General features: G+C 43.5%; 1 protein-coding gene across 1 annotated transcript; it reads right to left on the bottom strand.

The window, feature by feature from the left end:
- LOC311227745 (uncharacterized protein) lies at positions 1-12,114 on the bottom strand. Its single transcript, XM_084313530.1, has 2 exons — positions 11,819-12,114; positions 1-3,704 (listed from the first exon to the last, which is right to left on the bottom strand). Exons 1-2 carry the CDS (start codon positions 12,042-12,044, stop codon positions 2,311-2,313), a joined length of 1,620 nt encoding a protein of 539 aa, XP_084169656.1. The 5' UTR covers positions 12,045-12,114; the 3' UTR covers positions 1-2,310.
- Between the last annotated feature and the right edge of the window lie 5,661 nt (positions 12,115-17,775).

Raw genomic sequence — 17,775 nt, 5'->3', positions numbered from 1 at the left:
TATTGTCTCCACTGGCCAGGGTCTTTAGCTGTGCTGTGGCCTGCCTGGCACGCAGTGAGTGTCTCCATTGTTTTTAGAACCTGCTCAAACTTGGCTGGACCCTGGCTGAGACGGACCACTTTCACAACCTGGCTGGGACTGTTGCATCATCACGGTTTAGCTCATCTACCACAGTTGCTGCTGGTGTGAATTTTGAAAGGTTGCCTAGCAACCAGAGTTTAGAAAGAGAAAGAAATGCAATGGGAGACACAAACCCAACCATACATACTGTGCTAGACCACGGCTAGCCCCAGCCAGGCTGAACATAGCTAATGGAGACATGGCACTATTCTTTATTTTATTGCGTATCACAACTTGTTGACAGAACATAATAAATTGATCAGTTTCACATACACAAGGCACAACTTCTATTAGAATGTGGTCAACATTTTTTATAAATACAGAAATAGGAAAATAATAGAAAAATAAAGAAAGAACATAAATAGAATAAAATAATCGATAAATAAAAGGGGAACCAAGGGTCAGAGATACCAGGTTCTTATTGTTATTCTTGCTTGCAGAACGCAGCTCTAAGTATCTAAAACAGAAAGACATCATCTGCTGTTGGCGTTACCCCTGAAAGAAACAGGAAGCAGAACGCACACATGGACGGCTTAAGAGCGTGTTTCATCATACTTGCAGTCTACATGGCATCCATGGCAATATTGACCAAATCTCAAGTCCCGCCCCCTCTCATTGCTTGACCAATGGAAACAAAGCCTGTGCTAGGAGGGTCCAGACAAAAAAAAACGTTGTTTGTCCGAGTAAAGCAAGGTTGTAATTGGAGGGTCAAGAAAAGAGGGTGGAGCTTGAGATAGGTCAATTACGACCCGGGCAACATAGGGGACTTTTGTTGCCCCGCTTCCATTACGGCTCCTCCCTGGGCGGTGTGTCGAAGTGTCCTTGAGAAAGACACTTAACCCTTTAACTGCTCCCAACATAGCAGGTTGGCACCTAGCACGATGACCTCCGCCGTCGGTGTGTGGGTGAATGTGAGGTGTAAGTTGTAAAGCGCGTTGGATGAAAGCGCTATATAAACGCAGTCCCATCCATTTACCATCTACTACTACTACTTGGCTGCCTGGAAGGCCGGGCTAGCGGACTGTCCCTTTTCGTGCGTTGGTCTACTGTCCGGCACCAGACAAGAGGTGTCCCTCTTTAGGCAGCCTTGGAGTCGTCTTATTAACCAGGAATGTACACGGGCAGCGTCTTTGATCCGTTTTGATAATGTGCAGAGACAGAGACACTCTTATTTCATCATGAGATCTCCACCAGGCGCTTCTGTGAGATGATGGTACTATAATTCTATGACCTGTATCATGTCTCCTACTACCTGTACCTCCCCTCCACCACGCTGCTATGATGCTGAATTTCCCCAAGGGGATCAATAAAGGAATATCTTATCTTATCTTATGATACCAGGCCAAAATAGAAATCGGTATCTGAGAATTTCCCTGATACTAACATCCGATACCAAGAAACACGTCTAACGTGCCAGAAATCAAAGCAAATTGACTTGATTTGCTCCATTTCTGACACATTAACTCTCTCTAATGGATACAAAGTTATTATATCTCTATTTTTTGTCCAATGACCCCGAAATTATGGTCCAAGTTTCTACTGTTCAATTAAAAGTAGTTGGATCAGTACTCTCAGAACCCAGGTATCGGGACTGGAAACGTGGAATCGGTGTGCCCTACACGACACGTGTGCTTTTCTGCTGCTCCCTTCTATTTATGCTTCTATTCTTCCCAGCCACGTGAGTGAATGGTGGGAATACATAATTTGACTGCTATGTAAATACATTTCATGTCTGCAATAAAAGGAATCCATACACAATTATGTACTTTTTGTTAGTTATAGCCAAACTGTGCCAGGATTTCAGTTTCCTGATGAGAAGGCAAGAAGAATTTGGAATGGCAACATATTTCCTCAATAACATCCGACGTAGGCTAAATACCGATCCTATTCATTCATTGTCATTTGCCTTCTGCATGCTATATAAATACATCGTTTATTCACAATTAAGAAACAGGTCTATACATAATTTAGGACTAAACAAAAGTGTCTCTCAAGTCATTGCGCCGAAGCATCCTGATTGAAACCACTGATAAAGTGACTTGAAAGAACCTCCATTTCCATGATTTCGAGAACGATCTTTGCTTTAGTGTTATGTCGGGTCTAGATCGCAAAGTGTATTCCCAGACGTCTTCCCATTACAAACGGCGCAGCTGAAGGGTTCGTGTAAGTAAACGATTTTCCTTCGGCCTTTCACGTGCCCTGGTCCTGCACTTGGCCTACGAACAGGTCGACCGCCCTCCTGTGCTTTAGCACGTGCGCGGTCAGATACTCCTTGCGGTGAAACGTCTTGTCGCACTCGGTGCACCCGAAGGGCTTGTCCCCGGTGTGATACCGCATGTGTCTCTTCAGCGTCGAGTTCCTCCCGAACCGGTTGTTGCAGATGGAGCAGCTGAAGGGTTTCTCCCCCGCGCGGCTCGCGGCGGTGTGCACGGCCAGGCGCTCCGCCTGGTTGAATTTATGAGCCGTCATGTGTCTCTTCAGGGTGAACATCCTGCCGAAGCCCTTGTGACAGACGGCGCAGCTGAAGGGCTTCTCCCCCGTGTGGCTCCTCATGTGCATCGTCATGTTCGACTTGTGGCCGAAACTCCGGTTGCAGAAGGAGCAGTTGTAGGGTTTCTCTCCCGTGTGACCTCGCATGTGTATCGTCAGGTGAGCCTTGTTCATGAAGCTCTTGTCGCACTCCGGACACCCGAAGGGCCTGTCCCCGGCGTGGATCCTCTTATGGACCCCGAGAGCCCAGTCGGTAGGGAAGCCTTTCCCGCAAATGTCGCATTTCCAGTGAACTTGAAGGTGACTTGCCAAGCTCTCCTCCGTAGAATCGGTCCGCTTCTCACACAGCCCACATGTGTCTGGGTGAACTCTGGCGTGCCTGGTTAGGAAAACCGCATTGGGAAAAGATTCTCCGCACACTCTGCAGCGAGACGTAGACGGAACTTGGCTTGTTCTCGGATCGTGGAGCGATTCGGCGGGTCTCTTTAACGTCCCGCTGGCGGACGACCTTTGTCCGTCCTGTGTCTTTTTTGATTTAGAGTTTAGACCCGAATGAGGTTCCCTCGTCCCCTTGCTGTAATTGTCACTGTCTTCCGTCTCACTTCCAGAGTGTTCGGAGGAGAGGATGAGGACATCTGCAACCGGTTCTATGTCACTAGTACGTTCCGATACCCCCCAGTTCTCTCGATCAGGTTCCGATACCCCCCAGTTCTCTGCATCGTGTTCCGATATCACCCAGTTCTCTCCATCAGGTTCCGACACCCCCCAGCTCTCTCCATACGGTTCTGATACCCAACAGTCCTCTCCATCAGGTTCTGTGTTCATCCGGTCTCTTGAGGTGCCCGGTAGAGGGTCGCTCTCTCCGCTTTCCTCTTTGAGGGTTTGGCTAAGCTGTGACCACTGAGTATCCTCCTCCTCGTTTTCACATTTCATGGGCTGTGATATAGACCGTGAGCGAGCAGACACCTCCTGCTGTTGGAATAGTTCCTCCTCTTTAATCTGTAGGGGCTCTGGCTCCTCCTGGCCCAGACTGGGGCTCCTCTCCTGCTGCTCTGGATGAGCCTCCTCATTGTAAACGGGGAGCTGCAGGTGGTCTACAGGGAGGAACACAAAATTAAATGACAGAAAAGGTGGATCGATAAATGCCTGAAATGACTTACTTCTATGTATTCCAATAAAATCATGAACTGAAATCATTGAACTACGGAGTGAAACAATCGGGTGATGTAGGCTTGCATTGTTGCAAACTCATCACATTTTCTACAATTAAAATATGTGAGTTAAAAGGACAGTCTGTAAATGATTGATTATTTGTTTGTGTTTCCTTTAAAAAGATAAGTAAACATGCCATTAAAGCCATAGTAATTATAAATCGTGTCTTCACATTCTTCATTTTCACTTCAAGATTTCAATAACAAAGTGTCTGAAATAGCTGAAAGTCTCTTCAGATCATATCAACAAGTCTATCATAGAAGCATAACCTGTTCATTATGGTAACCCTGACAACAGACTTGGTTTGTACATAGTTATCCAATCCTCAAGTCATCATGACCAAGAAATGTTGACTGATGAACTGTGCGACACATTCGTTACATTTGTTTGTGTGGGGATTCCCTGGCGGGCCCAGCAAAGATGTCAAAATAGACCTAGAATGCAGCTTTCACAAGGTCATGTGAAAATAAAATCATGACAAATTAATAAAATCGCATTATGAAAACAGCAGTCATGAAATAAAATACTTACATTTAAATGTAAAATAATATAACATAATGAGTTGATATGTATTTATTTCAAAATGATTAGATTATTTACTATTGTATTGACTCATTTAGATATGTTTCAAAATGTTTAGACAATAATGATTTCATTTTGCCACATTTGGTCCTCCATATATGACCCCATGGCCATTAAAATCTTGCCAGCAATTATGAAACATTATCATTTCATGTTTCGCTTGAGATTTTACCATAATATATATTACCTATTTACCACATATATATATGTGTATGTGTGTGTCTGAATATACCTGCATAATTATAATCCTACTTATAACCTATATAATATACTTGCTTATTACATGGCGTTTTCACATTCGCCGAAATGCTTGCTTGTGATTGGTCAATAGCGCGCGTCAGAGGTCAGTTATCAGACAATAATGACCGCTGTGCGCAGCTGTTCGCAATCAAGCCCACTGACACACACTGTTTCAGTGCAATTAGACACTGCCGGTGTTCTGCTGCCGGGGAAGCTGCCGGCGATGACAGGGGGCGGAGCGACGAGCGGAGCCAGAACCAGTGTTGCGAGTCGATGTAAAATGAATTAGGTATATTGTTAGTAAGTTAGCCATGTAATAAGCGGGATAATGTATAGCTATACTCGATCATTGTCGCAAAATAATTGACCTTCACTGACGTTTAAAACACCTCGCCGAGGCGGCTCGGTATTTTAAACTCTGTGTCGGTCAATTATTTTGCGACAATGACCTCGTAGCTATACATTATCCCTTACATATAACCCATATAACTCTGATGATAGCATGTACAATAATGCTGTATATATATATATACCGTATATGTATCCACATCTGTCTGTACACACCTGCATATAATCCTTTTTAGATACGATATCTATGTACATATCCCTAGCCCCTTTCGTGACTGTGATGCACGCCAACAAGGTTTGGCCGAGTGAATCCACAGTCGCTTGCTCCTCAATGGGAAACCAACCTAGATTTACCCTGAAGAACTGGTCCTGAGTGGCGCAGTGGGCAAGGCGCTCGCCACTAACGCAGGAGATGCTGGTATCGAGTCCAGCTCTCTGCGTTGCTACCGGCTTGGCCGGTCGTCATACTAACACAATTGGCAGTGTTAAGATGGTGGGAAAGTCGGTGGGTGGGGATTGGACGTTGTGGACAGCGACTCCTACAGGTCGGTTGGTGCGCCTGTACAGCAGAATCAGGAAGTATCGGGGGCAGCGTGAGCCTCCCACGCGTTACTCCTCGCCACTAAGAGATTGCGCTGTTCAGGTGAAAAGATGCGACAGCTGCCTCCTCGTGTACCAGAGGGGACACGTGATGCAAGGCTTGGTCCTCACTGCAGCCGACCAGTGGGAGGCATAGTCTAGCAACGTTCGAGACAGGGGAGGGGAGAATTGAAGGAAGAATTGGCGAAGCAAAATTGGGATGGGAGAAAAATAGAAAAATAAGGAGAAAAAGTGGATAAAAAAAAAAGAACTGGTCCTACCCGAACCGTTCATTATACAAGTATCACAGAGACATTTTAAAGGTACTCACAGTTGCACGAGGGTTTCGAACAGACAAACAGGGTTTGAAAGCTTGGCGTTGCTAATAAACATTTTAAATAATTTTTATAAACTGGTCAACACAGCTTTATTTCCGGCATTGGGTGCCTGATGCGCATACGCTGTGATCACAGCGCAGGCGCATCAGAGAGCTAAAGCCGTTTTGAGCAGTGTTGACCAGTTTATAAAAAATATTTAAAACGTTTATTAGCAACACCAAGCTTTCAAACCCTAACATTTGTCTGTTCGAAACCCTCGTGCAACTGTGAGTACCTTTAAAATGTCTCTGATACTTGTATAACGAACGGTTCGGGTAGGACCAGTTCTTCAGGGTAAATCTAGGTTGGTTTCCCATTGAGGAGAAAGGGACTGTGGATTAACTCGGCCAAACCTGGTTGGCGTGCATCACAGTCACAGAAGGGGCTAACATATCCCTTACTTGGGCTACTCTTACTAGTTACGCTGCTGGCCGGTATGATTATTACCATAGTGTCTTTATACCTGTATCACTACATAATAATACTACATCTCTATATATTAGGGGTGGAACGGTTCACAAAATCGACGGTTCGGTTTAGGGATGCACCGATATGAAAATTTGCCACAAATACCGATTGTTCAACTAACACAATCGGCCGATACCGATATTTGTGGCAAAAAAAAATTGGAATATATATATATTATTTTTTTTGTAATATATATATATATTTTTTTTGTAATATATATATATATTTTTTGTAATATATATATTTATTTTTTATGAAACTACTGTATATTTGTATGTCTCTAGATGTTTTGATGAATTGAAAATGGAGGACCCTTATGTAAAAAAGCCAAAAGTCTTTTTCTGGTCCACTGAGCTGTACTGTATTGTACCCACACTGCAATCTGTCAATAAAGCTTTCAATCAATCAATCAATCAGACAAATGCATAGAAAAGCCCTTATTATAACCAAATAACAAACAATTATATTATTGTTTATGAAAATGTTTTAGCCCTATGCTTGACTATTATTTTAGCCATGGCAACAAATAAAATAATAATAATAAAATGAATAAATAAAATATTAAATAAATAGGCTACACGTCTCTCTTTTTGTGTTACAAATTGTGCTCACCAATATGAACATAGGCCTCTTTACTTACTTAAAAAAAGGAAACATCAAGAAATAGCACTATCTCTCTCCCAGTATGGTCTGCCGGGCTGCAGCTGGATACTATTGTCTCAACCAGAGCTCTCAACCAATACAATGCAACAGAACAATTTTGATAGACAGTTGATTCTGCCAATTACGTCACACCGCTTGCACCCGCCTCTGCTGTTACCACCAATCGGCAAGCGCCTATTCGTTTTTTACTTCCTGGATTGCCGCCATTGATCTGCAGCGAGAGAACAACAACAAACCAACGCGCTAATAACGTTAGCTCCCCACAGGATGACCAAACGAGGCATAATGATTTTACTGCAACGAATGTTATAATAAAACAAAGCTTTTCTATACATTTGTCTGATTGAAAACTTTATTAACATATTGCAGAATGGGTACAACTCAGTACGGGCTCTGAGCTATGAATTGAGTAATGCTTGCTACTTGCTATGTTCGGGTAAATAATATGCTGATGTTATTGAACGTGTAACACTAACTATATAACGTTAATGCCACAAAACGAATGCCTTTGTTAATCATAAGTAGTAACTTTGATGCAGTAGCTTGTGTGTGTGTGGGGGCGGCGTTGTCAGCGACAGCAGGTCGCTTGACTGAACTTTTTTTTGCCTTTTGACGCAACACAAATTGATGGATATTTATCGGCTACTGCCATTGGCACACTTGAGCTTATCGGCCGATAGGCCGATTGCAGTCAACAAGGCACTTATCTGCCGATACCGATACCCAACCGATACATCGGTGCACCCCTAGTTCGGTTCATATCAGGGTTTTAGGTTTACGGTTTTCGGTATACGTTGTTTTTTATTTTAAAAAAATTTAACACTCCAAAAATACCATACATCAACATAAGATATATAGCCAATTTAAAAATAATCCAACTTTTCAGTTATTCTCAAGGAAGTAGTCATGCAAAAACTGAAAGAATGAGGCCATTTGACATCAGGCACATTATTTTGACAGTGACGGTTAGAGCTAGGAGATTTTGGTACAGCAAGAGGGGAGGCATTGCTGATTTAAACATGCTTCTCATTTATTTGGTAAAAAAAAGTTTACCTTTAACAATGTTTGGCACACAAAGACCGAACAGACTGAAAAATATAGGCAACATTTGTCAAAGTATTAACTCGTCAATATACCATCCTTCCCCAGTAATCAAACTGGTGTCGTGGAGTCACTTCTCTGTGAGCGTTTCCACGGTTAGCTTGCGGCTAACATTAGTTAGCTTGCGGCTAAAGTTAGTTAGCTCGTAGCTAACGTAACGTTATCAGGGATGCGTTCCTCATATCAACACTGATTGCACGCACGCTAATGACGCCACGTGCACACGCGCGCGCATAAATGTTCCCTCGCTTAAGCACAGACTAAAGACGATGCCTAATTGCCTCTACGAATGGAATGTAACACATTTCATTCACAAGTTAGGTGTGAATGTAGGGCTGGGCGATATGGCCAAAAACGTTATTGTGATAAAATTATTAAATTATTTTCATATAATTCGATATCGATAATTATCGTCGATATAATTCAAGTCAAGTTTTAATTAACTTCTTATGCCCAGCACCGATGGACGGGCTATTAATAGACTTGTTTTGCTGCTGCGAATGTCTCGAGTTGATGTCGTCATCAGTCCATGCACGTTAGCACTGTTAGCCAGAGCAAGCGGTGTATCCCATGACAATGTACTAACTATCACCATAAAATACTCCGTTCCGCCCCAATACATTGCAACAACGTCCACCGCATACCCCACAGTACTCTAACCGTGGCCTCAGAATTCACGCCACACACCCACTCGGCACGTAAACTATAAAATAGCGGCGTGCAAGCTAATTATCCTAGCCAGCCTTGTTTACTACTAGAGTCCTACCTCTCTACCCAGAGGCAGAGGTAGCGGGTCTCCTTCCGCTGTCCGCCATCTCCTTCACTGATTGGTTGTTAGTGTGCTCATATCCAAGCTTGGAAAATCGATATATCGAAACTTTGCGACCACGTTTCATGTTTATTTCGAGGAAATAATTTATCGCAATAGTTATCGTTATCGTTTTATCGCCCAGCCCTATGTGAATGTATCTGAGAACGTATTTAACACACCTGACGACCGGCGCTATTGATATGCAAAGTAGCCCAGGTGGGTACTTATAGCGAGTTGGCGAGTGCAGCGCATTCCTGTGTGCATGCGCGTGCCGTGCACATCCGTCACCCGTGCATGTGCGTGTACGCGCTTCTGCTCAAATCTTTGGCTGCACAGAGTGCAGCCCCGTCCCATGAAGAACGCATCCCTGAGCGTTATATAACCGAACAATACACACATGCCCCGAATGCGTACCGTTCGGTACGACCTCCTTCGGTACACGGTTCGAATGCGTACCGTTCAGGGGCGTAACTCACGCGGGGGACATTGGAAAGTGTCCCCCGCATGGTTTCAGAATGCAGTTATGTACCCCCCCCGTTTTACCGTCCAAAGAGCGGAGTCTGACTACCTGTCCTATTATTATGCAAAGAGCAGTAGATGGGGGTCGCATTCTTGCCCTGCACGGGCCAAGTACCCACTCGCTAAAGTACGCGTCTTTGCATAATAATAGCTTGGGTCGTCAGCCGAGGTGTGTGTTAAAATACGTCATCACATACGGTATAAAGAGAGATAAGATAAGACATTCAGTGCTATGTCCGACTCCTACCTGCGTGATTGCAACAACGAGATGGCACCGTTGCCCAAGAGGAGAAAGCTACTTCTTCAAAGCAAACTAAGTTTTGCTACGCTGTCGCCTAGAGCTAAACCAGCAGCAGTGACGACACCACCACGAAACAGGAGGGCAACGGCAAGACTGGCAAGTAACAGCATTTTAGCAGATTTTCTTTTTTTAATATAGGCCTAATGTATTTGTCCAGATTGACTAAGCTATAGCTATTTGCCTGTTTGTTTCTCTTGAAAATAATCGTGGTTCATAAGTCCATGATTGATTGATTGATTGAAAAGTTTATTAACAGATTGCAGAATGGGTACAGTACAGTACAGCTCAATACATACAATTGTTAAGAGGATGCAGCCCTTAGAAAGACTTTCGTCTTGTTTCCATCAGGGTCCCCCATTTTGTACCTGTAATTAAATTTGATTAAAAGTGATTGGTGATAGATAAAGGTGATATACATTAAGAGCTAAAATTGTATATTGTATAGTAGTGTTTCTCAGGAACTTAGCATGTCTTTTTTTTATCATGCATATCTTGTATTACTGTGTTCATAATTGCTAATTGAAGCACCATATAATAAATGTTCTTTCACCATAAACCTTTCAAATTTGTTTATTATTTGTCACAACAGAATACTTGTTTTTTGTATGAGCTCAGTGTGTCGTTTACATGGAGAAGTGGCGCCACGGCCTGGGAAAATGCGGTATTGCACCCCTGGTATTTAAAACAAAATCTAGGTAGAGAGGGGGGGGGGGGGGCCTCCCCCTAACCCCCCCCAGCGACGTCATTCGCCACGCCCCCGAATATGTCCCCCCCACATCTACAGAGAGAGTTACGCCACTGGTACCGTTCCACCCCTACTATATACATATCATTGTATATCCAGTTTAATCACCTGCACATTATGTATTGCTATTGCACTTTACTGCTACATTTGCCAAACCTCTTTTCCAGGGACGTGCACAGGACTTTAGAGGGCCAGGTGCTCAAAGGCTGAAAAGGGCACTACACTTGTGTGTATATATTAACCGAGCGCGCGCAGTGTGCGAGCGTGATTTTTAAGGGCCCTTTTCGGGCGGGGGCCCCCTTTTTATGCTTTTTGGGGGGTTTTGGTGATCAAATATTGAATATTGAACTATAATAATCAGTGCAGGAGCTCACTTATCCTTGAAGACACTTTTATCACTGACTTAAAAGGCCCATACATCTCCATAAATGTTCAGGGGGGAGGGAATAAGTGCTTACCCTACAGACCCCAAGAAGTGCTGTATATTCTGTATTGTTTAATATAAATGCATTTTTTATTCAGATCCCGATTTGTATTTGAGATTCCCAAATCCCATCGGACTTGACTTCTTCGTGTCCCTCAATGAGTGTAATACCAGCATTCAACTGTATGCGCCACAGCGGTTTCTATCATCATCATCATCACCACCCACACTATGCATAAAATATATAGGTCCGCGGAGAGGCACGCTAAGGAGGCCGTGCAAACTGCAATGGAATATGGGGCATCTCGCTCTCTTTACCTAATATTTTGATTCTATCCTGACATTTTTCAGTTGGAAGGGCAGTCTATATGCGTACCGGTAAAAGAAAAAAAATCATTTTTTCAAAAAGGGCACTTTTTTGATGAGACTCAAAAAGGCAGGTGCTCAAGCACCCGCTGGCCTCTATGTGCACGTGCCTGCTCTTTTCACTGTACTGTACTTGTGCTGTATGACAATACATTTGAATCTAATTGAATCTAATAATCTAAAAACATGCCAAAAAGTTAAGCAGTTTTGCTATATTGGCCAGGTATCAAAAGAGATCCTTGATCTTAATCGGATTAACCCGTTTAATAAAAAATAAAACGTCTGTGTGCCTTTTGAGCAGGGCACTTTTCTGGTGCCCTTCGCTGCGTTAGCGCCATCTTTTGGATTAGCCAGTTGAGGAAGTAGCGTTGGCCTTCATGTTTATCATGAAAACACCACGTCTGAACCAAAACTCGAACCACCGACAATAAACAGTTACGACCGCAAGAACCACTGACGCCATTCTACCGACCTCGGCATAGTTTGATGTCAGGTTTTAGCACCAGATCCAGCAGTTTGATGTCAGGTTTTAGCACCAGATCCAGCAGTTTGCGCTGCTGCTCGATCTCCTGCCTCGCGCGGAACGCCTCGCTCTCGTACTGTCCAACGGTGGTCTCGAAGATCCCGAATATCTCCACGGCGGCCGCGGTGAGACGTTCGTTGACCAGGCTTTTTATCGTTCGTAGTTTAGACATCATGAGAAACGGCAACAAAATAATAACGTCTGAACTGCTACACGCTAGCTGAGTGTTTGTGAGAGACTACCAACCGAGCGGGCCGGGCGAGCGTCACGCAAGCGAGTAGGGTATATCTGCAGAGCCGCAAGCCCAACGTCTGGGCGGGGCGTCGGGGCTGCGTTATTATTTTTCCTAGCTGCATTTCTCGGAGACGCTCTCTGATTGGCCACTGACTGACGCTCTCTGATTGGCCACTGACATGTTTGCCCAATCTCGTGACGAGCTGTGTCTTTGCCCATTTCCGCGTCGAACAGCCTGCAAACTACCATGTTCTAAGACAAACTCTAACCTTAACCAACTTCGAAAGAGTGCCTAAGCTTAACCAGTGTAGAAACAGGCGCCTAGGAAAAAAAATAACGCACGCCGGGGCGCGTGTATCACTTCCGCAACGGATTTGGGATTTAGACGGATTTCGGATTTCTGATTGGCCGCGACGGCCACGTGACACGCTGTGGCACGCCCCACATACATTGTCGTCATACAGAAGTACAGAATACTTTTATCCAAAATGCTTCTTACTGTTACTGTTAGAGACGCTGCCGCGAGCGTCGCCACAGCAGGGCGCAGCGGCAAGCCTGGCGCTACCGCGGGGGCGTGCCACGGCGTGTCACGTGGCCGCCGCGGCCAATCAGGCGAACCCGGAAACCGAAATCCGACTAAATCCGTTGCGGAAGTGATACACGCCGCCGGGGCATATGTAAATCTATGCGTCGGGGGCGGGGCTTGTACCATAGATATATATAGAACACTAGATAGCTTAAGGCGGAGTCACCAGCGTCACTGAACCGCCGCCATCTTGGGAGAGTCAGCCTTGAGTGAGAGTGAGTGAGCTGCACAGACAAAAATACTCATAACTCGCTGAAATATTGACGGATTTACAAACGGGTTGGTTTGCTATAAACATCAAAGATGTAGTTATGATACTGCATACTTATTAAAAAAAATTTAAGATGTTTTTTTTTACAAACCGCTTGAATCATAGCCACGTTAATAATGCTTGTAATAAACCAAACCGTTTGTAAATCCGTCAATATTTCAGCGAGTTATGAGTATTTTTGTCTGTGCAGCTCACTCACTCTCACTCAAGGCTGACTCTCCCAAGATGGCGGCGGTTCAGTGACGTCGCTCTCCATTGGCCGGCAGCGCGGGCAAGCTATCTAGTGTTCTATATATATCTATGGCTTGTACTCTGTGTTGTTTCCTGTAAAACCCGGAAGTAGTCAGTTTGTGCTGTTTATTTTTAACCGGTCCCTAACCCTAACCTTAACCCTCCTAACCCTAACCTTAACCTTAACCCTAACCCTCAGTACAGCTCAATACATACAATTGTTAAGGGGATGGAGACCAGAGAAAGTCTTTCGTCTTGTTTACAAAGATGAAATTAACAATATGATGCTGCAAGTTCTGTTATACTTCAATTGCATACTTTTGCTATGCTATACACACTACAGTCTATGTGATGTGGGTATGATGGGAATGGTGAATATTATGTTTAATATAACTGGATATGAACAGCAGTATTATAGGCCTACAGCAGTATTGTACAGCCAGCAATATTATATAGAGAGGCCTTTAACCTAGAACTGGGGAGCTTGGACTGGTCAGATGAACTCAGTGGTACACAGGTTGAAGAAACATGGCTTGGATTCAAAACCAAATTCACAGCAATACTCAACAACATGGCACCCATAAGAACCTCCAGGGTTAAAAATCGCGCTGAGCCATGGATGCACACTGAAATACTGGCCGCTATGAAAACCAGAGACAAAAAATGCTCTGAACTTCATAAAAGTCAGACAAAGCTTTCCAAAAGCTCAAACAGTGAACTCCAAGCCCACGTGGTTGAACTAAAAACTCAAAGAAACAGACTAAGAAATGACGTAAACACCATGATCAGAACCGCAAAAAGAAATTTCATCAACGACAAAACTGAGGAAAACAAAAACAAACCCCGCAAACTTTGGAAATTACTCAATAATCAACTAGGCTGCAGTAAAAAAACTTAAAACCAGATTCTCAAACATAAACATAAAGACGGACAACACACGCTCAGCACAGACAAGCTGGATGTAGCCAATTACTTAAACATCTTCTTCACAAACATAGCCACAACACTGGTAAACAAACTACCCTCCCACTCAGGGCATTATGGGGTAGAACACATAGTAGCATACTACAAAAACCTAGGGGTCCACAAAGACGACTTCAAACTTGAAATGGTAACAACCGATGAGGTACTCAAAAAATTGAGCGCCCTCCAACCTAACAAGGCCACTGGCCATGACAACATCCCCTCCAAATTCCTCAGAGACGCAGCAGCCGCCATCACCCCAGTCATCACACACATAATAAACCTCTCTATAAAACATGGGCACGTCCCCAAGGACTTCAAAATTGCGAGAGTGACCCCTATGCACAAAAAGGGCAGCAAATTAGACCCAGGCAACTACCGCCCTGTTTCTATTCTTACCTCCATCTCGAAAGTCATGGAGAAAATAGTCTACAAACAGGTCGAAAAGTACCTGGCGGAAAAAAATCTAATCTACGAATTCCAATCTGGCTTCAGAACGTCCCACTCCACTGACACATGCCTCCTCTATTTGAACGACCACATCAAACAAGAGGTGGACGCGGGCAAATACTGCGGCATGGTCATGCTGGACCTACAAAAGGCCTTCGACACTGTCAATCACTCCATTCTGATGGACAAGCTAAAAGCAATTGGTTTTGATAGCTTATCAGTGAGCTGGATGCAATCCTACCTGGAGGGGAGAGAACAGATGGTAGAGGTAAACGGTATTCTATCCCCCCCCCTCACAGTGAGCTGTGGTGTTCCACAAGGAAGCATACTAGGACCGCTACTCTTCCTAATTTATGCAAATGACATGTCGTCAGCCTGTGACTGCAACTTGTTCCTGTTTGCGGACGACTCAGCCCTGCTGGTCTCTGACAAGAACAAGTTGCAGGTTGAAAAAACCCTCAGCTCGGAACTAGGCAAAATCTGCATATGGCTCGCTGATAACAAACTATCATTACACATGGGCAAAACAGAGTCCATTCTCTTCGGTTCAAATAACAAACTCAGCAAGACCGACGGATTCTCAGTTACAGTGGGTGACAATATTGTCACAAGGAAAGACGAAATTACCTACCTGGGTTCCATCCTAGAGGCAAATCTTTCCTGTGACAAAATGGCATCCAATGTAATAAAAAAAGTCAACCAACGAACTAGATTCTTGTCCCGGATCTCCTCTCTGGTAAACAAGAATACCCTGAAGACTCTGGCAGGAGCACTCATTCAAGGGTACTATGACTATGCGTGCACCTCATGGTACCAAAGCACCTCAAAGGCGCTTAAAACAAAATTACAAACATCACAAAACAAACTGGTCAGACTACTACTTGACCTGAACCCCAGAACCCACCTCACCCCTGCCCACTTTGACAACCTAGGATGGCTTAGAGTAGACGACAGAGTACAGCAACTTGCAATGGGCCTGGTCTACAAGATACACTATATGACCGGGGTGCCCATGTACATGTCAAAATACTTCCCAAAGGTCAGTGAATACCACAACCACTACACCAGAGGAAGCTCAACAAATCATGTTAAACCCAGATTCGGCTCAAACAAGGGACTAAACACGTTTCGCAATTATGCCACAACAATGTGGAATGCCCTACCCAAAGCTGTAAAGGAATGTGAATCCCTGCCCACATTCAAAACCGCTCTTAAAGAGCACCTACGGGAGGCTGCAATTTGAAACTGGCCACCGTAAATGCCCAAAACCCCCACCACCTCCTAATAGACAGTCTCCTCCCCACCGCATGTATTTATTCCCTCCCCGCTGTATGTATATTTCTCTCCCACCCACCCCCTCCTAATGTACAGTCCCCTCCCCATCATATGTATATACTCTGTCAGGATCTAGGGGTAACAGTACTGTATATTTGAATACCGTTTATGTCACAAATGTATCAGTACTAAATACCTATATGTCCCTATGCCATAAATGTCATGTATGTTGTGTATGTCATAAATGTCTATATGAATTGAAAATGGGGGACCCTGATGGAAACAAGACAAACGTCTTTCTCAGGTCTGCATCCCCTTAACAATTGTATGTATTGAGCCGTACTGTATTGTACCCATTCTGCAATCTGTTAAATAAAGTTTTCATTAATTCATTCATTCATACATTATTATACATGACTATTCTATGCAAGTAGGCTATGTCTAAGCTATTTTACAATATTATACATGAACTGCTTGTTTGTTTTTTAATCTGTTTATTACAAAAGTATAGTTACTGGCTGTACAATACTGCTGTAGGCCTATAATACTGCTGTTCATATCCAGTATACACATATTTACATTAAACATAATATTCACCATTCCTTAATTACCATCATACGTACCCACCACATCACATAGACTGTAGTGTATAGCATAGAGCAAAAGTATACCGTTACCTTATAATTATGTAAATAAGTATAGGCAATTGAAATATAACAGAACTTGCAGCAACATATTGTTAATTTTTTTTTTGTCAAATCAGTTCTGCAATAGTCACTTTTGGTGAGTTGTTTCTATACAATTCACTTATATGACATTTAGGTAACATTAATGAACAAAGGAGACAAATACAGTATGTAAGTAGTAAACCAATTTTTTTTATTAGAGTGGATCATAATGATAAATATAGTGTTACAACTCCTGCTGCCTTAAAAAAGCAGTAAAAATACTGAAAGACGTCATGCTTCACTAAAATAACATAGAACGTGTTCGTATTGACACAACATAACATGGACTTAATTAATTTGAATCAACAGTATTATGGCGTTTATACAGTTTGTTTAATTTAACCCCACCTGAAATTCGGACAAGGTTTTAGAAAACGTTTAGGCAGCGAAGGCTCCGGCGTTAACGTTAGTCAGTCCCAAGCCCACGTGGTTGAACTAAAAATCCAAAGAAACAGACTAAGAAATGACGTAAACACCATGATCAGAACCGCAAAAAGAAATTTCATCAATGACAAAACTGAGGAAAACAAAAACAAACCCCGCGAACTTTGGAAATTACTCAATAATCAACTAGGCTGCAGTAAAAAACTTAAAACCAGATTCTCAAACATAAACATAAAGACGGACAACACGCTCATCACAGACAAGCTGGATGTAGCCAATTACTTAAACATCTTCTTCACAAACATAGCCACAACACTGGTAAACAAACTACCCTCCCACTCAGGGCATTATGGGGTAGAACACATAGTAGCATACTACAAAAACCTAGGGGTCCACAAAGACGACTTCAAACTTGAAATGGTAACAACCGATGAGGTACTCAAAAAATTGAGCGCCCTCCAACCTAACAAGGCCACTGGCCATGACAACATCCCCTCCAAATTCCTCAGAGACGCAGCAGCCGCCATCACCCCAGTCATCACACACATAATAAACCTCTCTATAAAACAGGGGCACGTCCCCAAGGACTTCAAAATTGCGAGAGTGACCCCTCTACACAAAAAGGGCAGCAAATTAGACCCAGGCAACTACCGCCCTGTTTCTATTCTTACCTCCATCTCGAAAGTCATGGAGAAAATAGTCTATGAACAGGTCGAAAAGTACTTGGCGGAAAAAAATCTAATCTACGAATTCCAATCTGGCTTCAGAACGTCCCACTCCACTG

This window comes from Notolepis coatsorum, assembly GCF_963971535.1.
Source record: "Notolepis coatsorum genome assembly, chromosome: 4".
NCBI classification, from domain to species: Eukaryota; Metazoa; Chordata; class Actinopteri; order Aulopiformes; family Paralepididae; genus Notolepis; species Notolepis coatsorum.
This window is presented reverse-complemented; position numbering and strand designations above follow the sequence as displayed.